The 25,020-nt window shown below is 40.4% G+C and overlaps 2 protein-coding genes across 3 annotated transcripts; one reads left to right on the top strand and one right to left on the bottom strand.

The window, feature by feature from the left end:
- Positions 1-7,285: 7,285 nt before the first annotated feature.
- uncx (UNC homeobox) lies at positions 7,286-10,062 on the bottom strand. Its single transcript, XM_061090714.1, has 3 exons — positions 9,804-10,062; positions 9,156-9,331; positions 7,286-8,308 (listed from the first exon to the last, which is right to left on the bottom strand). The coding sequence occupies exons 1-3, from the start codon at positions 10,060-10,062 to the stop codon at positions 7,286-7,288; spliced, it is 1,458 nt and encodes a 485-aa protein (XP_060946697.1).
- Positions 10,063-19,220: 9,158 nt separating this feature from the next.
- zfand2a (zinc finger, AN1-type domain 2A) lies at positions 19,221-24,779 on the top strand. 2 transcript variants are annotated; one of them, XM_061090312.1, is made up of 10 exons: positions 19,221-19,387; positions 20,064-20,166; positions 20,267-20,361; positions 21,652-21,783; positions 21,875-22,035; positions 22,125-22,262; positions 22,381-22,456; positions 22,545-22,621; positions 23,805-23,889; positions 24,468-24,779. In XM_061090312.1, exons 2-10 carry the CDS (start codon positions 20,112-20,114, stop codon positions 24,504-24,506), a joined length of 858 nt encoding a protein of 285 aa, XP_060946295.1. In that variant the 5' UTR covers positions 19,221-19,387; positions 20,064-20,111; the 3' UTR covers positions 24,507-24,779. The 2 variants fall into 2 exon arrangements, with proteins under 2 accessions (XP_060946295.1, XP_060946296.1); XM_061090313.1 differs by having other exon boundaries at positions 23,805-23,945.
- Positions 24,780-25,020: the final 241 nt, after the last annotated feature.

Below are 25,020 nucleotides of genomic sequence, written 5' to 3'. Positions count from 1 at the left end.
TCTTTTCAAAACAATGTGTGTAATAATGTTGTCTACGTGGTCTGTGTTTAAGGCACAACCCTGAATGTAAACCTGGCCATTTGAGACCCATTTTAGCGTACTGGAACAAATTTAATTCACATGCATCTAATGCAACAGTAATGAGGGGTGAGTTTCTAGAATGCTTGAGTTTAGGCCAGTGGCTAACCCTTACCCTTACCTAAACTAAGTGCTTTTAGTTGCAAAAACTTTGCTGTACCTTAAAAGAGCCATGAGTGGATGTTATATGTAAAAGAAAGAGATATGCTGAGATTAGTTTGAGGTCATTTCTGCATTATTCTATCTTAACAGTGAACATTCTGTTGATTTTATTGTTTTAAAGTGGGAACTCACACTGCCCTTTTTTTCTCTCTCTCTCTCTCAAAAGGTGTTGTCCATGCATAACAGCGGCGTTTAGACTTTTAAAGGAGCTGCTCCATATGTTGGTGGTGGTGTTACCATAGTTCATATTGTACATACCTGTAACTCTCGTAATGCATTATATGACATATCATTGTCAAAGTAAAGAAAGTGTGGTCATCAATTTGAATACAGGAGTCTACTGCTGCTGTATAATGGATCATACTCTAACTGAAAAGGCCATCAGGATATTTGAAAGCTCTGTATACAGTACTTAATCAACACATGGGCAATCGTCTGCCAATTAACCTACACAAATTAACTGGGGCCAAATACAGACCATGGAATTGAATGTGGTTGTTATGACCGTATTCTTTCAAGAATAGAATCATCAGAGAAGGTGATAATTGGTTTGTATATGCAGACAGATGTATAGATTGTCGCCTCACAACGTTTTGTATTGTGGTACATTAGTGTTCACGCAGGTTACATAACAGCATCGTAGATTTGAAATTCAAACCCTGAGTCCTCCTATGTGTTTTAATTAGCTGCAGGAGACAATTGACCTCTCAGGCATCGTTTAAAGACGCCTCTCATTCCACCAGGCAGGGAGAGCAATAACGTAGCCTATCAGCTAATGCTTCCTACATTAAGTCTGGCAGACAAGAGTTAGCAGCTGTGGTAGTTTGTGAAAGTTTATGGTGGCTGATATATTTCTGTTTGCTCTGCTCATTCGCTGCTTGGTTTTTGAAAAGCAGTTATCCGGAGATTTCACAGCCTTGAAGCCTCAGGTGATATCCAAACATTAAAATCCCTACTAAAATCTGAACAATAGCTTCATGCGAAGCTACTCAATACACGCGATATCAACTTCTCTTGCAGCATCAATACCAAGGCCCTAACAACGGCATTAAGTCTCATCACACAGAGAAATAAATTCAATATCTTGAATAGGCTTGGTTATTTGGTTTAAATTTATATCTTTAGAAATAGATAGAGATATTGAATTGTCTCATATTATCATAGCTATCTAATTAAATGGCAATCACCAGAAGGGATTGTGTTGTGCAGTGTAGACTTTGCAAGTTCAGTCTCCTCAGTCTGAGCCAACAACTACTGAGGTAATTTACCTTTGAGATACAGTATTAAATCTAACCTTTAAATACAAATTTAAGAAATGGCGTGAAGCAAAACAAACTCGGGATCATGTATAATTAATCTACCAGTTTTTCTGGGTTTTGGTTTACATTACATTTGTGGGTTTGTATTGTCTCTTTGTGTTACAGAATGGTTTTCTTATGTTTTTGTATTTGTTTATGTCGAGTTCCACTCATGAATTATCTGTAGTGTAGCCTGAGTACCGGACCACAGTGTTATCCATAGATATTTGTAATTCCGTGATAGGTGAAGGACAACAGATGAAAATCAGCCTACACAGCTAACTCTGGCTCCTTTGCAGTATTTTGTCTGTTGATCTATGACCACTGTCCTCAGCAAATAAAAATAAAAGTTGAGAGCTGATGTGTTAAAGTCGAAGATCCACCCCTTGAATAGACCTCAGGTAGAGAAATTGACAATCGGAGACAATCGGATAAAGTAAGATATCACTTCAAATATCACTTCTCCCTTTGGTAAGTTATAACTTCAGCCAGGTTTTTACAGAAGGAGAAAGTTTAAGAACTCCAGACAATGCTGTGTCAGATAGCAGTTGTTAATTTGCTTTCAGATGTATCACCCAACTCATCAGCTTCTGTCACCCACTAGACCCTCTCATCCTTAAACTACAGAGCCGTCGGTCCTACACATTGTAATATTTCATTCTCCCTTTTATTCATTTGGTTGCGTTATCAAAAAAAATCACAACGCAGGTCACTTTAGGTGATGAGACCACACAGATAGCAACAGGTATGACCACTTTGAAAAGATTATATTAATCTTACACGTCATCATACAAGGATGCGGGTTCTCTTATTGTGGAGAGGAGTCTCATATCTAATCCTCGCCCGCAGCTATTCCAAGACAATAAAGTGCCAGAGTAAGGATGCAGAAATGTGCAATATTTAATGAGAAGCACTTTTTTTTATGTTATTGAGATGAGATAATGGCACTCAAGGAAACTACTTCCTCCTCATTATTTTGTATTGTATAACGACAATTCAGATTTTTTGTTTGGCCATGGGGGAACATATTGTATTCTTGTAACAAGTAGTGGAAGCAGTAGTTTGCAAACCTTAACATTCAATGTTATGTTCTTTTGTTTTTGTTGTAATGAAGGGCAGCCTCTTAAGTTTAAATAATATACCGTATGTTTATTATGCTTTTTCAGCTTGATAGATTCGTGTTCACAGATAGTTGTCTCTAATTGTTGCCTTATATATCTATATTTTTTTATTTGCCTTTTTAGGTCACATTTCTCTTACCACGAGTTATATGTAAATGTAATATTTGTATGATCATTCATTTCAGCCATCCAGGTTTAATATTTAAATGCAACTAGTTTGCTGTGCAGAGTGTTATATGGTTATTTTTTAAGTGCTTTCTTGAGTAAGGTAATATAGAAAACCTAATTTATCAGAAAGCCGGCATCTATGTTGTCATGACAACTGGCATAGCATCTCACTACAGCCCTTACTCTGATACAAAATAATACAAAAAAATGTCCTAACAGCCCAACATCCCATTTCACGAAAAAGCATTTTTGTATTGTATGCCATGTGTTTTCAGGAACATCCCCCAGTGTTTTAATGAATGTGGGAGATTTACTCAGGAGTCTTCACAAATATTGTGGAAGCTAGTATTTAAAAAAATTCAATTATGAATAGGATACATAAGTATGTTAAGGGGATTATGATATTTAATTATGACAGTAGTGGTTTGTAACAACATAAATGTGCTATCTTGTGATTGTTCCACCTTTTTAAAATTAGCTTTGCATTTGGAATAAAGTCACTAAACTATATTTTCTAATATTTTGTGAGTTAAGCTGCACCACTACAATCTTCAACCTTAAACAACTGCTTGATTTTCTTAGAAAGTCCAAGTGCAGATGGTTAAATGTGTTTTAGGAAACCAGGTACAATTCTAAAGAATATTTATATTCACCTTAATTTAAGCTATAATAAAGTGTCTTTCTTTTTGTGTTAACATCACAAAACCTGAGGTGGGAACACTGAGGTGTTAATAACTACATTTTGATTAGTGTGGATTTTTTTTCCCCCCGAAATACTCCCGACATAATTAAAATTATTTTAAGGATCGTCCAGAAATCAATGCAGATGGTAATTTTCGGGGCTTATCCCAGGTATGCACGGCAAAGATAAGAATGATTAAATCCAGTGGCGCATTAATAAGTGTGAGATGTAAAATAATCCTAAAAGGCATGGCAGAGTTGCTGCAGGAGAAGCCAAATGTCAAGTGCCATTTTTATTTTATGGTGGATCCTTTTTCTTTTTTAAGACACACGGAGTGTGGTCCACACACGCACACACACATACACACACACACACACACAGGAACACAAATCTGTTTGAAACTTGTAAAAATCCTTCCCTGTTATAAATGCATTACATCAATTGTTAAATATACAGTCACTCCACATAATGTTGAGAAAACAATATTATAACACATATATTTTAGGCTTTTCTGCTGCTAGCTTGTTTTTTTTTTATATAAAAATGTTAAATTCAGCATGGAAAATAATAGATTTCTGCAGGAAGCGGTAAATGGCACAAATCTGCATTTAATTCAGTCATCCGGCGCAGTAAAGGGATCAATTTATGTCTAATCTGACTTAGTTTACTCGGATATGATTTGGAAAATAAACTGATATGGTGCCTATATGAAAACATTTGGTAAGTCATTTAAGCCTGGAAATGAGGAGGAGGGCTCAGGGAGGGGGGGTGGGCTTTATTTCTGAAGACGCTGATTTAGGCTGCAGCTCTCATGCATCTGCAAATGAGACTCTCAATATCGTGGCCATAATTAATTGCGCAAATTTGTTTCTATTAAATAAAACTAACACATACTGAGAAAACTCCATTAGCCTTAATTAAGCTTGATATCCTAATTTAGGGGAAAGTGTCGTGGAAAACAAGCAGGGTTTTTCTCTTTTTTTTTGGTGGAGTTTTTTTTTTTTTTTGCTCCTCTGTCTTTCTCCGATTGTGAAGAGCCTACCAGCTTTCTGCCTTTGGGCTGCTTTTCCTCCTCTGAGAGTTGGAAATGAGAAATGGAAATGGAAATACCAGGAGGTGCTAAATTAGCTGGCTGATCTGCACTTATTGCCGCATACAGGCCCCTATTACTTTGCCAATCTGCGCCTCTCTCTTAGCATTCCGGGCATGGAGAGGGGGCCGCGAGATAGCAGATTTATCAAATGGGAAAATGAATGCCTGATGATCAGTTAAATTGAAAATCAGCGTCTGCATGACAGCCCGACCTGACACCTCCGTAATTAGAAAGAAAAATGATGGCGTCCGATGCATAATAGAGCAAAAACAATTTACACTCTCCCATAATGATCCGCCCGTTCAAATTGAAAATTTCTCCGGGTATAAATTGAATTCATAAAGTGTGATTCATGGACGACACATTATCTGGAGGCTGCCCGGGCATATCGATTGATAGTTTGTCTTGAATCGTGCAGCGTGCAGCTCTCAGGCAAGAAAAAGCTTAACTACTTAAGCAAATCGCTAATTTCACCTTAAGGCCACCAATGTGCAGCCAGCGATACTCCTATTCAGTGTGCTAATGAATTATGGATGAACTGGGCATACGTCCCAAATAGCCTCAGAGTAACATGGAGGAAATAAGAAAAAAAACACACACACTCCGAAGAATCTGACAAGGGTGTGATTTCAAATTGGCCTCTGTTATTCCAAATTGTGTGAAGAAACCCTACAGAGTGGATTTCTAAACGTGAATTCAGCGATGTTTCCACCTTGAATACTGTCAACATGTTTCTATGATTCGACAATGGGGATATTTCTCTGTCACTGTAATTTAATTTACAGGGGAAATAACATGGAGGGGGAAATGGAAAATTCCAATTAAAACTTATCTGGGAGATTAAATATATGGCGTGCATGTAAACTCATTGGCGAGTTCGAGATAACATGGAAGATGATAAGAAATAATCAATAAGAGTAAATAAACAGCACATTCAAGCCACAATCTGAGCACCGTGCACACACACACAGACACACACACACAGAGGATGCACCTATAACCAGAGCCCTTGCAGGACAATAATATTGCGCATGTGTGTGTGTGCACAGCGTGTGCGTGTGTCTGCCCCTGTAGCCCCCCATCACCCACCACCATCAGCAGCAGCAGCAGGCTAATAAGACATTGCTTCCCAGTGCAAACAGCTTCATGGGTGGAGATTTATGTAAATATTTTGAAAGGGACACTGGCTCAGGAAGTCATTTGCGCCGGCTCAGACGCGTCGAGCTGGCCCCTTCTGATTATTTTCAATTTATTTGCAAATCAAGAGCCAAAGACAAAACTAAAGCCTCCTTTTTTGTCTTCCCCCAACAAGAATTGCGAGCTTCTCTATTCAAACCTGGATCTGATTGTGTTTTTTAGTTTAGTTTTGTGTATTAAGATATTACATATTTTTTTAAGACAATATTATTGGGTATTTATTTCTTCCCTGGGTCGACTGGATATTGTGGTCAACATCAGCGCTAATATTGCGAAAGGGAAGAACCAGGGGAAAGGGGGGGAGCAGATGTCCCAGATCCCGTGCGGCTTCCCCGGGGACCACCAACCCTATTAGAACAAATGTGTTCTGCTATTGTAAATAGGCACGTTCGCCCCGGCCCGTCCTATTACAGCCCGACGCATGATCAATAGGCTGATAACACAGAGACATCAATGTAAAGCGACAGAACAATGAGGGATATCATCGAACATCTATCTTAATATAGCCCCTGCTACAAGGGACCCCTGACAAAGTGGAGAGAGAGGGAGAGAGAGAGAGAGGAAGAAGAAGAGAGAGAGAGAGGGGGGGGGGGGTGCATGGGAGTAAAAAAGCTCATGAAAATGCCTCCCCACGAATCCCCATCTCCTATCCAATATGCACAAACACACACACTCCCAGCTGCCGGGGCTATTATTTTCCTATTTCAATTTGACACCCAGGCCTTTTCATGCTAATTCTATTATTCTTGGGAAGTTTATGTGATTTCATATCACTAGAAATCGGTAATGTATTATAACCCCCTTTGAGCTAAAATAAACTGAATCCCCCTGCAGTAGCCACCGGGAAAATAATTACTTTCATATCAAAACTCTGCAGGAGTTGAGCGGGTCCTTTTCGCCCCCGGGCTCGTAACCTCATTTCAGCGGGGGGCTTATAGATGAATAAATTTGTTAAGGCAATATACAAAAAGTACAACACGAGATTTCCCTTTTTAAGAAAGCCCTTTCCTCGTACTGTACTGCGGTGACTGCACATGTGCAGCTATTTAAGGTCTCACACGGTTCGAGGTGCTTGTATACAATAGATTTATTTAAGAAAAAAAAAAAACTTACATATATAAATAGTATAATACCTTTTTACAGCTCTTGAGGATTTTCGTTGGTCTCATGGTCTTGTGATTTTTTTTTTTTGACAAGTTATCACACATTAAAAGGATATCTATCGAGACTCCTGACGCACACACACACTCACACACACACACACATACACATACACACACACACACACTCGCAGAGAGAGAGGGAGAGAGAGAGAGCACACCATTGTCAAAAATGTCATTGGGGGAAACCTAGATAGTGGATGCGAAGATTGTGGTTAAGCTTTGGCCTAATGAAAGGTGTCGTTTAGAGGTTATATCAATGTGTATCTGCATTATTATTATTATGATTGTTGTTGTTGTTGTTGGTTGTTTTTACCCCCAGTGATTTATTCCATGTCGACATCTTCTTTTGAGTCTGTCTTTGTTTCTGCCGGACTGTCACTGAGGACGCACTCGGGCCGGTCCTGGATCTCTAAATGCTCTTTTCTGTCCGCGTCCACAGGCTTCGCACTGAGCGGCTGTGGGCTGCTGATGTGTTCGTGTTGGAAAGTCGAGTCGCTGCAAATGACCGAGGTGGAGGAGTGGGTGTGTTTGCCGGGGGGGAACGCGGCCCTGGGCGGGCTGGTTTGCGGTGAACCGGGCTTGACCTCTGACCCCACCTGCCCCCGGTGCGCGGCGTCCCCGCAGTCCGGCGAGCTGCTCCTACATCCCGCAGAGTCACCGCCACAGCTCGCAGCCGATGATGATGACGATGGTGATGCTGATGTTGTTGATGTTGTCGTTGTTGTCTTCAGAGCAGTTTGGGGAACGATGAATCCAAGCGGCTGCGTGATGGGATAGAGAAGGAAGTGTCCTTTCCCTATCAAAGGCCGGGAGGGGGGTAAGGCCGCGGGGTGGCGTCTGGGTCTGGAGTCCGACAGGAGGCTCTCCACGCTGAAGGGGTTGAGCTTCTGCAGCCCGGAGGCTCTGCCGCCGCCGGAGCACAGCAGGCTGGTCCGGTGGCTGGCGTCGGGCGAGTCCAGCTCGGATCCGCCAGCGTCCCGGTCCATAAGTCTTTGGTTCTGGTTCTGCGTCTGGAGGTGGTGAGGCGACTGGCTCCCCCCCACGGACTCGTAAGGCGGGCCCGTGGTGTGGTCGCTGTCGGTCACATGCGACACCCCGCTGTCGCTGTCCGAGCCCGGGGTGTGGAACAGATCCCCGGAACTGAGCTTGTTCTGGGACTTGAGCAGCCGGCGTTCGTGCTTGCGCTTCTTCTTCTCCATCCGGTCCAGTTCGCGCCGGGCGATCTCCTCCGGGTCCATGGGCTCCCCGCTGCAGGTGGTGGGGTGGGCGTTGTGAGCAGGTCGGCCCGGACCCTTCTTTGTGTTCTCCTTTTTCCTCCACTTGGCCCTGCGGTTCTGGAACCACACCTGCACACATGTAGACACACAGGAACACGTGTGACGAGCAGCTACAAGGGGAACGTTAATTAGAGCCGGATGTGTCGCTGTCTTAACAATATGGTAATTAAACAGGTAGTGAGCTTTCATTTGCTCGTGGCTGTTCGGTATGCAGGCCTTTAATTAGGCCGTTCATTAAACACCAGTGTGTGCAGCAGGGCAGGACAAAGTTTGGAGAAAGATGAGCGAGGTTTGACATTAAAACTAAATTATTGGTTTACAGCTTTACAAGTCTTAGTAATTGTGATAATAATCATCAGAAATTGCACCGTTTTCCAGTACAGACTTTGGAATTTTCACAAAAAATTTACAAGTTTCCACTTTTCAAATTTTTCAATCAACAGAGAAATTCTTAAAACAAAAATATTTCCATATTTTTTGCACTAATATTGCTGCAATTAAAAGATTGTAAATTGTGCAAAAAATATTTTTGGTCTTTGTTTATAAAGGATTTTCAATACAATAGAAAATATTTAAGTCAAGGTTTCTGACTAAATTATTTTGCTATGAATAAGAAGAATAATAAAATAAAAGGAGAAAATATTTTTCTAAATAAAATTGCAACAAAAATTATCTTATTTGACTCATTTAAGCTATTTTGAAAATTTTGTAAGATGACTATTGCCAATTATGTGTCATATAATGACCCCCATTTGGCCTGTATGCTAAGATTTATTGTATATTTGTCCATGTCAGGAAACAATTAAGCCCTGATCCATTGTCATAAATTATAAGCAAAGGAGAAAAATACAGACATATACAAATTTAAATAGAAAATATATAGCCAACAATATGAGGGAACAAAACCAATATTTACCTGAACCCTTGATTCTATCAAGTCCAACCGCAGAGCCAGCGCCTCCCTCATGAACACGTCGGGATAGTGGCTCTCGTTAAAAGCCTTTTCTAATTCCTCCAGCTGCCAACCAGTGAAATTTGTGCGAGTTCTTCTTCTCTTGCAGCCGGGGCTATCTTTGTCTGGGTCCAACGAGTCTAGCGAGCAGAACGAGAGCACATGTCAACAAAAGGATTAGTAACTCAGCCTGTGTATTTGTTTGTCCTCAGATTGCAATAGTAAAACAGCAATTTGACAATATCGGTTCAATGTGTGAGCAGAGTATATTTTTTTTTTTCAAACTTCACAGATGAAGAATTTGGGTGGTTTTCTTTTTTGCAGCCTGAGGCGTCTATAAAAACCCAATTTTCTGAATTTACGCTCGCAATGTCCTTGTTCTACTATTTACCACCTGACAGGAGCACTGCTGGGGCTTGTGTGCAAAAGCTTCTCGCTGGTGGAGATGAACTGGGAGCAGAGGCTTCACAACCCACCGCTCGCCTGCGTGTCTGAGGTTTATCAAAAGAAACAAGACGACAACTTGTATCGCACCTTCCAGCCTTTGTGCGTAAAGCAGCCCCAGCCCGGATGAGATGCTTTATTGTGTGGCGGCTGCGCGGCGTGGCTTACCTGTCAGTTTGTACTGCTGGTTATCTCCATTCATCCCGCAGCCCGAAGACAAGAGGGGGTTGGAACTGCCCACCGACGCCGTGCAGGAGCCATTGAGTAATCCGTCTATCGAGAAGGGGACCGCGGACGCAGATTGGAGTTGATGCCCGGCTAATTCGTAAACGTGATGGTGGCTCAGATGGTACGGGAAGCCCACCATCCCGCCGAGGGAGCCTCCGAACTGGGCGTGAGGGGCATCCAGTATCCTGCTGTCCATCATCCCGCAGGCGAGAGGAAACGACGTCTGGAGGCCGGCGATGGGAATTTACAAAGCATGCAGCGAGTGTGGCCAGCGAGCAGGGGACATGATGCGGAGGGGAGGGATGAGCTCCGACTTTATCCACATGAACCTCCCAATAATTAGCCCCGGCTCTGGGAATATGAGACCCAATGAGAAGCGGTAATGGGCGCTGACGTCAGAGGCGCGCTCTGCAGACGCTCCCCGTATCGATTGCTAATTAAAGCTGACATCCACCTCAATAAACAATATCAGAGCTGTCACAACAAGACAGGAGGGCTTTGATAAGAACTACATGGCAACTACACGGGGGGGGGGGGGGGGGGGGACCCACCGGGAGGAAGGGCTCGCTGACTCCCGGGGAAGGGGAGGCTGCAGGCGGACGGCTCGGGCCAGAGGCAGCCGCACTTTTTTGTCCACTGGAGGATCTGCAATTATAAGCTTTATTAAACAAGATGAAATTATATATACTTAAATCCAAATAATTGTTTTTATTACATAATTTTGACTTTTATTTTTGAATTTCTACACATCTCTTAGACAGGTGCTGGCATTAAAAATTGAAAACGTTTTTTTTATTTAAAAAATGTCAAATATGAACTCTTATCCTAATATATATATAGTGGAATTATAATATCCCTCTCCCCAGGGGTGCCCGCTGCCCTCTGTGGACTCTGAGACCCTTTGTCGTCCCTGAGCCCCCACTTTGACTTGATATACTCCCCCCCCCCCTCCCCATCCCCTCCATGTTAGTTATGGATCATGATTTAAATACATTAAACCTTTACAATCAGACAGGTCCGCATGCAGGGGCGTAAAACAAATGGGGTGACTTGGTGAAATATGGGTGTGTGTTGTATTTGAAAGGGGGGGGGGCAGCTGAGATATTGCTGAAGGCACAAAGCAAGAGTGAAACTATAATATTTTACTGTTACAAGGCGAAAGCTTCAATTACGAGCAACGCTGCGTTATGGACAAAATATATGGCCAAATAAAACGGGGGCTATACGACTGGAGGCTGGAGGGAGGACAGCACCAGAGTGCAGAGTAAAATAGAAACATATACTCACATGTCCATTATAGTCCCAGTATTTCCTGGCAGGAAATGTGGAGGAAGAAAAAAATTAAACAATCTCCTTTACTTATGCAACCCCTGCACTCAATATGTGACCAGCCTTAAATCCTATCTGCTCATTAGGTTTTCAAATAATTAATTCCACTTTATTTATCCCAAGTCTGGCGCTGTCATAATGTTAATCAGAGTTGAAATTTCGCACCCCACTCACTCCCTGACCCTTGGCACCCGGATTGGCATGTTGTAATAACCTGAATCTCTCAACAGAAGCTGCGATAATTGTTACCCCATTAGCATGCAAATTGTTTAATTAATATTATTATGAGGAAGTATATAATCCGCTCGTCACTTGACCCCCAAGCCCAAATAACAGCCCCCCTGTATTTCAGTGTGTGTAGCTCTACATTTTAATGAACTCCTCAGAAATGATCTCGCCTGTTTATCCATCTTATCCTCTTTCTCTTTTTTTAAGCAGCAGCAGCAGCACTGACTTGGCTTTTCTTTGAAGCCGCCCTCTTCCTATTTCAACTTTAATTTTTACGCACATGGACCAGATCTTATGAATTATTCCTCCCCCATTCATTTCTCTCTCTCTCTTTTTCTTGAACATCTAAAATTCAATAATTGCTTTTGCGTCAATTCCAAGCATGTATATATTTATACATACATCTATATGAGGGCTGTCCCCTCACATGAGCTCAATGAACAGCAGCCCCCTTGACACAGTCTCCAGAGACATTGCATTTAAATCCGTTTTTCTACAACCGGGTGACATTGTCAGATTCTAGCTTTAATTAACCCGATAATAAGGGGAACAAGGCCAGCATTCAGCCCTGCCTTGTTACCTTTTTACAACTGGCCCTTTTGGCAGCTGTTCAGAGGGGAAAGTATAATAATACACATACATATGTATATATATATATTTATTTTCATTTCCTTTTATTGAGATTTCTTTGTTGAGTCTTTGCTTGCAGCAGCGTCTTTATTGCATTTATGTATTGTTGGTCAGAATCAATAAGGGAGCACATAGGGCCTATGAACTAATTGATTAACTTTCCATCCAATGAGAGGAATCACAGGGACAAATAAATGGTGGAGGCTGACAGATATTCACCGCCACACATTACATCCCCCACCTACCCCCTGTTTTTAGAGAGTTTTATCACAAACAGTTAACAAACAAGAAGAAGAAGCTGCTCATTTGAATATGAACCTTAAGTTCAAATCTGAGGGATTTTTAGGAAAAAGCAACTCCCTCTTTCCAAAAACAACCAACAATCCATGTTTTATTACGTTTGCAGCCAGTCATTGTGTCATCAGTCATCTGTTGCTGCCTCATATTAAAATGTAGGTGTGTTAATCGCTCACAAGTTGGCATCTACAGGCTGTTTAGTCCCCCACTGACCACAGTGATAACATCAGGGAAGAAGCACAGCCCATCCCTCACAACACAAAGTCTCTACAGACCCAGAAGTCCAAACATACAGCCTCTTACCTCATGCAATTGACATACCAATCAAAGTTTGTTGTTTATTTTGCAACCAGGCAAAACTGATATCAACCAACTTCCACTTGCACTTTATCTTTTCTTAGAGTCTCCTTAATGCCAATTTTCTGTGCTGTTTTCTCTGTTTGCCTGAGTCTCACTTGTAAGAGGATTTTGCAAACTCACCTGACTGCAGATAACCAGATAACTGAAATACACATGAGTGCCAACTCCATATACACAAGGTGTTCAGATGATAGCCTGTACCTCCCACCCCCCCGCCCACCCCCAACCCTAAAAAAAGACAGGAGCTTTATCAACATGCCCATCCAACACTGATACCTAGTTCAGCAGCACAGAATCAAATTCATTTTTAATTAGGCAGGCAAATTAATAGGCGGCAGTTTAGGAGTTTAATTACTCAATTAACTTCACGCACGTTAATTTTTAACTATCTAAATTAGGTTGCACATTATTCGATTTGATGATAATTATAGAATTAAATCTAAATTAATTGTTTTGGATGATTTGGATGAACTAGATGCAATTCCAATTAAACAGTGGAAAGGGGTGGAGAGAGGAAGAAAAAGAGCTGGTTGCCATTTTAAGCTCGCAAATCCTTTGATTCGATTTTATAAGCAAGAAAACTCTGCCTGGAAATTTTCCCTCTGATCCTACAAATTCTCTCCCCCTCTAATCCCACAATTAAAAGTTTCCTCCCATCTAATTATCTGTAATTGTGCCGCTGTCAAAGTAGAATGGAGCAGTGAAAGCGATTGATTTGGACTTTTAATTCAGTTCATTTCTGATAGAAGAGAAAGTAATTCCCTTCAAATTACCTCATTCAATCCTGACACCCTAATGCCCTTCAAAATCTTTTTTTTCTTAACTCCCCAGTATTTATATATTAAAAATGAAGCTAGAATGACTGGTGCCTCCTAATAATAATAACCAAACTTCCATTAGAATAATAATTTCATTTCAATTAAAACTGACTTATCACCTTTGCTAAAACGTGCTTAATATGCCGAAAATTATCAATGCTTGAAGGAGCCCAAACTGGGGAGTCTAATTGTAATCAGCAAATCAGAGGTGCTTGTCGCTGCCGTGCCTTTGCAGAGAGGCAGCCTCGGAAATAGAACTAATTTACTCAACTCCCCCGGGAAATCCGCTCAACAGATTAACATTTTCAAAATATAGTAATGATATAATTTGAGAAATGGTGACGCCAATTTGTGAGGAGCCTTTGTGCAGAATAATTTGCATTCGCCCCCCGCCCCCCCCCCCCCTTCCTTCGCCACCTCCTGCATTTTGCCCCACGTTAATTACAGCTCCGCAGATGAAGGGTGTGCTGTTTGACTCGGTGCTTATTATTCAACTTCAATCTAATAATTCAACTCTACAGGAATATAGAGGAGGGGGGGGGGGGGGGGGGGGGACAAAAAAGTGTCGCCTCTCCAAATTTTAAGCCATCCTGCATATAATCCCAAATGGGTTTGGATGGGTGAAACAGTGAGGTGCATATATATATATATATAGATAGATAGATAGATATTGTCTCTGATTGGAGCTCATATAGCTTCTTTGCATAGGAAATTGTAGGTTTATTTGATTTTAAGCACCATGGACAACTCCCTCACAGCTTCCTGTATGTGTGTGTGTGCTATAAATAAACTACACATACATTATAAAGGTGTAAATCACTACTTTCATTAGAGTTGCATAAACTTTGGAGGGCATGGAGTCAAAACATGGCCTGAGGAACGCGGCTATTTATTCATGATAATCGTCCAATACTAACTAGTTGCTGGGCTTGTGTGGTTTGTGTTGGCTGGAGCCAGACGTGATGGCAGGATAGCCAGCAGTCCCTTGCTGGTTCCTCCCATTGCAAAGAGCTAATAGAGGGAGTGACTGTACTCCACGGCCTGGCCATCTGCTGTAGTACAAAAGAAAAAAACGAATATGTAAAACCCCAGAGATTTTTTTACTGTAGAAACACACTGTAAAACAACAATCTGACACAAAAACTACAGACGGGAACTTTTCAGATGCACTAACAACAAACTCAGGGCTTTATCATTGTCTGTGTAGTTTTTTGTCGTGGTGCATTGAGAGTTATATTTTTGACTTCACTGGTTGTTGTCTGATTGTGTGGTCCACTTCTTGAACATGTTGTGTTCCATGTCGCCCTTTACAGGAAAAACTACCACGCTGCCACATTCTGCCTTATACGTTTTGTGGATTCACAGACACACACTCACACTCACACACACATTATGAACACGACAGGGAACAGCAGTGCTACACACAGACCTTAGTGAGGCCTTGTTGACCCTGTGTCAGGGTTTCTGGAAACCTCTCACCTGCCTCAGTGTCCATAAAAAGGCCTGTTCTGCCCTCTAGTGGCTGTTTGCTTTCATTCCAAATAGTCTGACACACAAATGTTAAAACATATTTTATTAACCTTGTGGTGTGATGGACAAATCACTGGAGAGGACAGAGAAGGCAGGTTTATTAATTTGTGTCTGAAAAGCCCAGTGTGTCTGAGCAGGTGATAACCTCTAACCTCTACCCCTGATCTCTGACCTCTTGATACCCCTGCAGAAATCAATACTGTTTTATTAATTCTCTCATATAGTTGGGATTTTTTGCAATATCATCTTAGAGTTGTAAAATGTACTGAGTTACCCTGCATAAAATTACAACAAATTGAACATCATAGACGCTCAGAGCCTCTGGTTCTTCCCTTTCAGCGGATGGGAACAAAGTAAATACATACCTATTGAATCTAGCTTTTATGTAATGTTTTTATAATTTTATTGTTCGTCAAAAATAAAATGTTATCATTGTATAGTTATAATAAACTTAGGTGTTTAGGAAGGGAATGACATGACACTTTTTTTTAACTGAGTCATGGAGTCATGACAGAAGGGTTTAAGGTTAAAAAAGTGTCATGTCATTCCCTTCCTTCCTCTGTCTCTATCCCTTCAAACACTTTGCTGAGTGATGATGATCAGTTGGAAAACAGGTTCTGGCTGTTAGGCATGTGGGACGCTTCTGTGTGTGTTTCTGTGTGTGTGTTTGTGTCTATGTGTGTGTGTGTGTAGATGGCCAGGTGTTTTCTGAGTATGGAGCCATCTGGCCACAGCGTCGGCAGCTTATGAGGCAGGAGTTGCGGAACAGGAGAGAAATTCGTGCTCTCTAAGTGCCTCTGTCAGTTCTTGATGATGTACTCTTACATTATAATTAAAACCACGGAGAAGGAATATGCTGTTGTCGTTTCATTTAAATCAGTTGTTTTATTGATCCTTTATTGTCTCATTTGTTCATTAATGTTTGTTCAGACTTTTGTGGATTACTGCTGAGCCCTCAAGTGCAAAAATCTTTAAATTGTAAGTGGTTATTTTGTCTTCTTTGAGCTGTCACAATATTTTCACCATGTGCTGACAGTATACATGCAAATACAAGTATTGCAGTGGATCTACTGCAGTTAGATGCTTTTTGTGCTCCGTCTGTATTCATGATCCCTCCTCAGCTCACTGAGCATTAGAAGAATCCATGCTGCCATCAACTGGTAGAAGCTAAAAAGACACCACTCAGCCCGCTGGCATTAAACCAAGGGGAAGAGTTCCATTTGAACATTTTAATCCATCAAGTTTCCAAGAGATTTAGTCCGAGTGCCATCTAAAACAATATTGAAGTCAATTTCACCCCATTACACTCCAAACTCAAATTCAAGAACATAATCTGAGATCTGTTCTCGGTAAATCGTCAAAAAGAAGATTGGATGATTAGACTTGAATCTAAATAATTCAGGTCCAATTGTGATGTTGAAATTATGTGGCTCTGTCTCACTTTTTTAAATCAAACTGAGCTCCGCACATTTTCATGAAAGCTGAATATTACTTCCAAGGACTCTGGCGGGGATAGATATTTAAAAAGGCAGAAAGCAAATGACAATTCTTTCTGGGTGGCTTGTCAAATCGTTAATGATCAGTTCATCAGAGCTGCTGTCGACCCCCTAGAGAACCTTATAATTCTATTCTTACAAGATGGAATCTATTATGACTCCTATTAAGTGTAAATCGACTCCCAACTTCTACTGGTATTTAGTATAATATAAACTAAAGGTAAGAAAATATGATTAAACAAGATCTCATTGAAGAAGATTTGTTTTACTCATGAAAAAGAACAGTCTTAAGGGGTAGAAAAACAACAATTTTTCAAAAAGATTAAAACAAATTTACTTAAGCATTTATATAGGTACTGCTTAAATCCAACAAGTATTGCAGAAGATATAAATGTGAATAAATTATCTAAACAACATTAAAATCACCTATTAATTGCAAAATATATTACACTATGTAAATTTAAATTAATTAAATATAAAAAAAGAAAAAAGAAAAATTAAATTAAATTAAATGAATATAAATAAATGTAAAACATTTTTTTTAAAAACCTGCGCGCAATTCCTGCGCAATGGGCTTCTGCGCAGGATGTGCGCAATGGGCTTCTGCGCAGGATGTGCTCAGTGGGCTTCTGAGCAGGATGTGCGCAATATGCTTCTGCGCAGGATGTGCACATTAGGTTTCTGCGCATGATGTGGGCAATGGGCTTCTGCGCAGGATGTGCGCGCTCAGTTTTTTTTAATTTATTTTTAAAATTGTATTTAATTTAATTTTTTATTTAATTTAATTTAATTTTTTTTTATATATATATTTAATTTGAAATGGTAATGGTTCATTTTTGTTTTGAAATTTACATATTATTAGATATTGTGCAATGAATAGCTGGTTGAAGTCCTGCCAACACGACAGCCTGCCAAACTTACCCATGAGTTCGGACCATAGACTGTATGGTTCGGACCCAGCTCCTGTGTCCACTGGTGTCCTGGTTCCACCCATGGCAGCGTAGTGGCGTGGGGCTGGCTCATCCCTGCGGCCCAGGGAGTGCATTTCTCTGGCTGGTTCAGGGCTAAATGATGCTGGTCTTCACAGGTGACTGACCTACGCAAGCTGGTGTTCTGTGCTTTAGTTTAGTGTTTAGTGAGGAAGTAGCAGGACTATAGTCCTCTTTAAAAGACTGGAGATGTTCCACACAAACAATAAAAAACATCTTTATTCGTGGTGATGGAACTTAAATTCTGTTCTGAAATATAGCACATACCTTTAAAAGTCTCAGTGTCACCTCAGCGAAAATAAGTATGTTAACACAAGTTGTTCGGTCTTGTGTTGAGCAGCTCGATACTAAAATCGGTTAAATTTAATGCAGTAGAGATCAAAACCTGTCCTTCACACATTGCTTTAATTTCCTGTCATTTAAACTAAACTGTAACCATCTCTGTGCATATATGAGCCAACAGAGCCTACTTGAAATACAGCTTGCAAGAAATGCAGCGGAATTTCTTACCGAAAAAAATTAAGTCAACTTTATTGTCAATTCTGCCATTTGTACACGGACGGAATTCAAATGCTCTTTCTCTCCGATCGAAGGTGTAAGACCTAAGTACTCATAGTCCAGGCAAAGTAACCCATTTTGGAGCCAAATATAAAAGTAATTGTAAAATAATTTTTTTCAGCATAGATTATTTCTATGAGGTGTCCAGAACAACATACTAAAAGTCCCAAGAAATCCTAGTTGAGGAAATATGTTTAATTCTCATCAATGTGTGCCAATAAGGCCCGGCAACAATACACCCCAAAAGGGCTATTTTTTTTCGTTTACTCCTATCAAAATGAAACTTTACACAATGAAAGTTACCATGAAACGTAACATTTTTTGTATTACAAGTTTCTTTGAAAATTAATTTTAATATGCAAGTGAGCTATACACTCATCGAATATGCCCAAAATACACCCAGCTCATGTGCTTGTCAAATTCATTTCAAAAGAAACTTGTAATACAAAAAAAGTTACTTTTCATAAATACTTTTACTATGTAAAGTTTTATTGTGGTAGGAGTAAAGGAAAAAATTAAGCCTATTTGGGTGTATTTGGGGCATAGTCGATTAGTGTATAGCTCCTTTGCATATTCAAATTCATTTTCAAAGAAACTTGTAATACAAAAAATGTTACGTTTCATGGTTACTTTCATTGTGTAAAGTTTTATTTTGATAGGAGTAAACGAAAAAAATAGCCCTTTTGGGGTGTATTGTTGCCGGGCCTTATTGGTACACATTGATGAGAATTAAACATCTTTCCTCAACTAGGATTTCTAAGGACTTTTAGTATGTTGTTCTGGACACCTCATAGAAATAATCTATGCTAAAAAAAATTATTTTACAATTAGTCGGTCGGAAAACGCTACTTTGCCTGGACTATCAACATATAACCCTAAGTTTAAGGCTCAGGGTAGATATAAACTGCTGTGTGTGTACATATATGTGTGATATTATCCTTACAGTTATGCATTGCATGTTAATTTTTGCTGAGTCATGCCCATGTTTTACTTCTGATGCTGCAATATTGCAAAAGTTCACATCTTAAACCACTCCTACAGTGACATCATATTTCCTGGCGTCGTGTTACGTCGTGGATGTGGGAGGGGCGTGCGTGACACATCAGAAATTGACACCTCAGCTCGGTTAAAAACACACACACACAGAGAGAGGCACAGACACACACAGATAGAGGTGCTCAGGGATCTGCGGTTTAAACCACTGTCAGAGAACAGGAGTTAAAGTCGCAGCTCGATCGGATCAGTCGAGAAAACGTCTTCGTCCTTGGCTACAACACGAAGCGGATCCGGTGAGTAAAACAAGTAGAGAGCAACTGTCAGATCGAGCTGGCTAGCTGAGTTAGCTACTCGGCTAACAGAACACTTTGTTTAATGCTGTGTATCGGTATGTGCACCGTTGTTTACTTCGAGATTAAGTCTTAAAAAACAATATGTATATTCGTATATTCGTCTGTATCTGCTCCAATGATGTTGTATAGACAGAGTAGCGCTTACTTTAGCGTTGGCCTTTTGCTTAGCGACACACAAGCTAACACCCAGCTAGCATCGGTGTTGCTAATAAACAACTGTTAGCTGATGCAGGTTTAGAAATTGTCATCATGACTTTGCTCGACGTCCACTCTATAATAAGCGTTGTTAAGCCAAGTCCCTACCTCAGGAACGTAAATAACGTAAGCTGTAGTTACGCAATCAACCTAATCGTTTAAGTTAGTTTACGTGGGTAGCTCTTAGCGGGGGCTCACAACATCTGCCTGCTAGCTGGACTCTCCCCTAGGCTAACTTCACAGTCAGCCGTGTTGACACAATACAAGCAGTGGCTAACCCAGCGATGACAAGGCTAATTCTGTAGCTAACGGTGGCTAGCATGCAGTGAGTCAACCCTGTCCCACTGTTGACAGTCAGCATTTTACCTGCCACCGGTTTGAGTGAACCTCTGAACTTTTGCCTTCTTCCCTCCTCCTGCAGGTTGTGGAGATTTTACCTCAGTCAGCGGGAGACGGGCTTGTTTCTGCGATGGAGTTTCCAGATTTAGGCGAACACTGCTCTGAGAATACCTGCAAACGTTTAGGTGAGTTCAGCAGGAAGGAGACGATCCCGTCCTGCTTGTCTGTGTGAGTTTGTTTTTGATCCTGAAAGCTGAAAGCTGAAATCTCATCCTAATGTTCCAGATTTTCTTCCCATGAGATGTGACGCCTGTCAAGAGATTTTCTGCAAGGATCACATAACCTATGCAACTCACCAATGCACGTCGTCCTATAAAAAGGTAAAAACTAAAGCACGTGTTTTTAGTACATCTCATACAAGCATGTATATGCAATTACATTATATCAGAACACGTCATACTTCTAATCAAGCTGCTGTCGGACATGTCGATTTCAAAGTCAGTCACATTTTAACAGAAATTTCCTGCCAGTCCCGTAGGAAAATGATGAGGAAATGTCCAAATCAGTCTGTGTGAGAATTCAGCAGTAAAAATGTGTTGAGTGGGCATGTGAACAATATTTCTAACACAGCAGATGCAACATTGGAAGAAGACAAATATCTCAGAGATAAGAAAAGAGGTGCCGTGCATGTAGAAGACACTCATGTAGAAAGCGGATGAGAGTCAAGAGCTTTCGGGAGAAATGCCACGCCAACAGAAACACATGATTTCTTTATTTATACATTATGAAAAAGAATATAACCTCTATACTTGATTCAGTAGTGAAAGGATTACTGGAACATAGAGCCTCTAGCTGGTGTGCACATTTAAACACAAGGATCCAAGTGCCATTTAACCATTTAGTGGGTGAGGTCGATGGAGGAATGGATGATTTTTTTCTGTACAATAAACAAACTCAAATCAAGATCTTTCCATGTAAACCTTAAATAAGAATAACAACAAAGCTTACATCCACTAAGGTTAAGAAGGAATCATTCAAGCCTTCCTCTGGTCCTATTTATTGGAAATAAATAATTTTATATAGCTAAATAAAGAATAACAAAATAAACAACTTCCCCTATAGATTTAAACAGATTGTTTACAGATTATTTTTATATAATTCTACCTTTTTTATATAATTCAATTTGGATGCATAGCATGTATGAATACTCAAAGCCATATAAAACAAACAGACACATTTACTGTTGTGGCAGCATCGTTTCAGAAAAAGGGTTTTGAAAAGAACACACCCAGCCTTTATATAACCTCCCCTTCTCTATTCTCCGCCCCTGTGCACTGACAGCTCAATCTCTCCGCCCACTCCACCCACTCCCAGTCTCACAGAATAGACATTCAGACTTGAGATTCTTTAACACATCTTATCCTACATCCTGGATGCTCTGCCCAGACTTCAACACTCGCTTGAAAGTTCTGAGATTTTTTGTTGTCGTAAACATGTCACACCCTGAAAATCTTCTGCTGCGTTCTTCATATGTGAAAGGCAAAGTCTGGAAAATATCCACAACCCAGTTCTGTTTAAACAAGAAATGAACAGAATTTTGTATGATTCCACATTGTGGCAATACGTTAATTTCATGAAAATCTATAATTGTTTAATATCTGATTTTATAGGACATTCAGGTCCCAGTGTGTCCTTTGTGCAACATCCCCATTCCCATCAAGAGAGGGGAGATGCCTGACATTAAAGTCGGGGAACACATTGACCGTGACTGCAAATCGGATCCTGCACAGAGAAAGAGAAAGGTATGACTTTAATTGATCCAAAAAAGTCGAGGAGTTGTACCGCTTCAAAATTACAGGATCAAATAAATAACCTTTGTCTTTTTTTTTGTAGATTTTCACAAATAGATGTTCTAAAGGAGGCTGTAAGCAGAAGGAAATGATTCGCGTGACCTGCGACCAGTGCCATTTAAATTACTGTCTTAAACACCGGCATTCACTTGACCATGATTGTAAGACTGGCGGGCAAACGGCAAAACCTCTGTCCAAACCTGGGTGTGTATAGTAATTACATTAACATTAACATAACATTATGCTGTAAAATATCACAGCAAGAGCGGTTGACTTATTTTTTTATATTTTAGCAATGCTGCTGCAAAGAGAGCCCAAAGTGCTTCCTCTACCTCCACCTCTGCCTCCTGCTCCGGTTCATCTGCTGCTTCAGGGAACATTAGACCTGTTCCTAACGGTGTGATGGCAAACACCAGAGGCCACAACAGTGGGTAAGCACTTCCGTTCTGTCCACTCAAATGTGTTTGTGTGAAAAAATTGATACTGACTTCATCTAACAGAATAATCATTATTTCCCCCTGCTCCTGTTTTCAACCCCCCATTTCTCAGCACCACCCAGCGGATCCCCACTTCTGTTTCCGCACAGAGCGTTATACCGCCTTCAGCTTCATTTCAGGCCGGCATGGTATGCACATGATATCACCCGATTCCAAATGTCCCCAATGAGAGTGAAATGTGAACATGACTGAGCGGCTCTGTTGCTGTCCTTGCAGACGGAGGAGCAGGCTTTACAAAGGGCTCTGGAGATGTCTCTGGCTGAGTCGAGGCCGCCAGTGCAGCCGGCCCTCAGGTGAGTACGCTTCATCCGAACCTTTTGGATTACGGAGTTACTCGTGTCCGTGTGGCGGAGTCTTCTCTTCATTTAGCTCCAGCATCAAACAGATGTTTCATAACAGAGAGGAAAGATGGAGCCGAAGAGTGTGTGACCGGTAGGAACCAAAATATATGGCGTGTGTAACTAACTTGAATGAACGTGGTTAAATAAACAACAGCGCTCTGATGCAAGCTTGGCTGTTGACATTCATGGTGTTAAGATTTATGAGATGTAAAACTATCACATTAAGATTTAAAGGGGTCAGGGAAGAAAACAAGGAGCTTTACAAACAAACATTGAATCCAAAAGTGTGTAAAAGCCGGCAAAGTGGATCAAGTTTATTTTGCTCTTTTCATTTGCAGTAGTGAATATTATTTATGTTTGTTCTGCCTCTAGAATAAAATGCTCTGGCCCCCCTTCGTTTCAAACTAATGTAACAACAGTTACTTTTGCCTATGGCCTTTTCCATCCACTCATTAATGGTTTAATTCGCAGTAAATATTTAAAAACACATATCTGAGTGCATTATGTGAATATTATTTGAAAAGGCGGCTTCAGCTGGCAGAAGGCCCACAGCAGCAGGCACTTCAGAACGGGTTGATCTGATTGTCAGATTTAACAAAGGGTGGAAATCGATCCACCATTTGACTCTGGCACGTAGCGCCTTTAAGTAAGCATTATTCATTAAATTGACTGCTCTGAGAGGACCTGCAAACGTTTAGGAGAGCTCAGCAGGAAAGAGATGATCCCATCCTGCTTGTACATCGTTTCTAGTTCAACTGCATTCAGCAAGTTTATAGTTCCATCTTTCTAGCAATTTTATAATATATAATATATATAATATAATATATTGGAGTTGTCATCTATTGTTTTGGCATTACTCATGAATAGTTTTTTAGTGAGTAATATGAAGTGAGGATTTTTGAAAACAGACCTTCTTAGATGAATTTATCACCATCAAAAGCTCAAAGTTACTTGTTTTAACTCAGTGAGTTTTCAGTCCGAACTAATGAGAGGGCAGTTGGCTATATATTTACCCCGTTTGTATCCACATGCACAGACTGTGTCATCTGTTTTAAGTGTTTTGTGTAGTAACTTAGTTTTAGTTTTATTTTTCCAAGTCTCAGTCTTGATGTGTTTTTGTGTCGCTGTGTCTCAGCCCTCAGGAGCAGGAGGATCTGGCTCTCGCTCAGGCTCTCGCTGCCAGTGAAGAAGAATTCCGACGCCAGCAGCAGAGACAACAGGTACCCGGAAAGCTTAGCCGACATTAGCATGCTAGCATGCTAACATACCATCACATGTAGGTACACCGCTTTCATGGCAACCGCAGATTTGGAGGACCAAAACTGTCAAAATAAATAAATTTACAAATACATAAACATAACAAATACATTAATATGACCTTAAGTGCTGGATGAAAATGACCAATTAACTCATTGTAATTCTTGTTTTGTTTTTGTAGTTAATTGTCTTTTTCTAATTATTTATAAATAAAACAACATTTGAATAACAAACAAGAAAATTAATACATAGGTGGATAAGTAAAGAAGCAATTGAAAGCAAATCAATTTAGGCACATTTTATCATTAAATGTAAGCCTACATTTATTTTGATATTTTTTTGTGCATGTAATGTGAAACGTTTATTCATTTGTGTATTAATTTTAAGTTGACAGCTTCGGTCCTCCTTAGTATTTGAATTTATTTGAACTTTCTTGATGGCAGGAGACAAAAGACTTATTTGCTTTTCTTGTATTTTTTATTATATAAGAAAATGTTTTCTATGTGAAAGTGAGTCTAACCGTGTTTCCTCTTTGTTTCAGGGGAGAGAGACCAAACAGTCCAACTGCAGCCTTTCTTAGACACAGGCCACCATTTAAACTTGGAGCTCTGCTATTTTATCTAATAGACACTGCACATCTGGGATTTCAATATCCACGATCAATGATTGTCACATGAAGAAATTCTCTTGGAAGTTGCTCAGATTTTACCGCCTTCAATAATATAAGCACATACCTTCCCAGCAGGAACCGTCATTTTTACCAATGATTTGCTCTGTATCTATTTTATATGCTGATTGGGATTAATCCATTATATTACCATATATGAATATTGAATAAATTATTTCAAAGATGCCTACAGTTTGAATTTCTGCATTGATTTGAATGTGATGACACTGTAAACACTGAGCCACTGAGAGATGAAGCTTGTTATCGAGGTGATTCAGGCAACGGTTCAATAGAGATGTGAGGGGGAGGAATCAAAAAGTTGTTTTAGACTTTATGCAGCAAAGTTGTTTGGATTAACTTCTGCCTTGTCATCAAACTACAGTACGTGTGGGGGACACCTGTGCAGCTGCATGTGGGAATATTCAAC

The sequence above is a fragment of the Limanda limanda genome, chromosome 17, assembly GCF_963576545.1.
Source record: "Limanda limanda chromosome 17, fLimLim1.1, whole genome shotgun sequence".
Classification (NCBI taxonomy): Eukaryota; Metazoa; Chordata; class Actinopteri; order Pleuronectiformes; family Pleuronectidae; genus Limanda; species Limanda limanda.
This window is presented reverse-complemented; position numbering and strand designations above follow the sequence as displayed.

Bases quoted from the DNA above. Each gene is read 5' to 3' on its own strand.
- uncx (XM_061090714.1), bottom strand. From the start codon at position 10,062: ATGATGGACAGCAGGATACTGGATGCCCCTCACGCCCAGTTCGGAGGC. The intron at 9,332-9,803 runs GTAAGCCACGCC...TCTGCTCGCTAG, and splicing joins CCAGCAGTACAAACTGACAG to ACTCGTTGGACCCAGACAAA. The intron at 8,309-9,155 runs GTAAATATTGGT...ACATGTGTGCAG, and splicing joins TGATAGAATCAAGGGTTCAG to GTGTGGTTCCAGAACCGCAG.
- zfand2a (XM_061090312.1), top strand. From the start codon at position 20,112: ATGGAGTTTCCAGATTTAGGCGAACACTGCTCTGAGAATACCTGCAAA. The intron at 21,784-21,874 runs GTATGACTTTAA...TTTTTTTTGTAG, and splicing joins CTGCACAGAGAAAGAGAAAG to ATTTTCACAAATAGATGTTC. The intron at 22,457-22,544 runs GTATGCACATGA...CTGTCCTTGCAG, and splicing joins CTTCATTTCAGGCCGGCATG to ACGGAGGAGCAGGCTTTACA.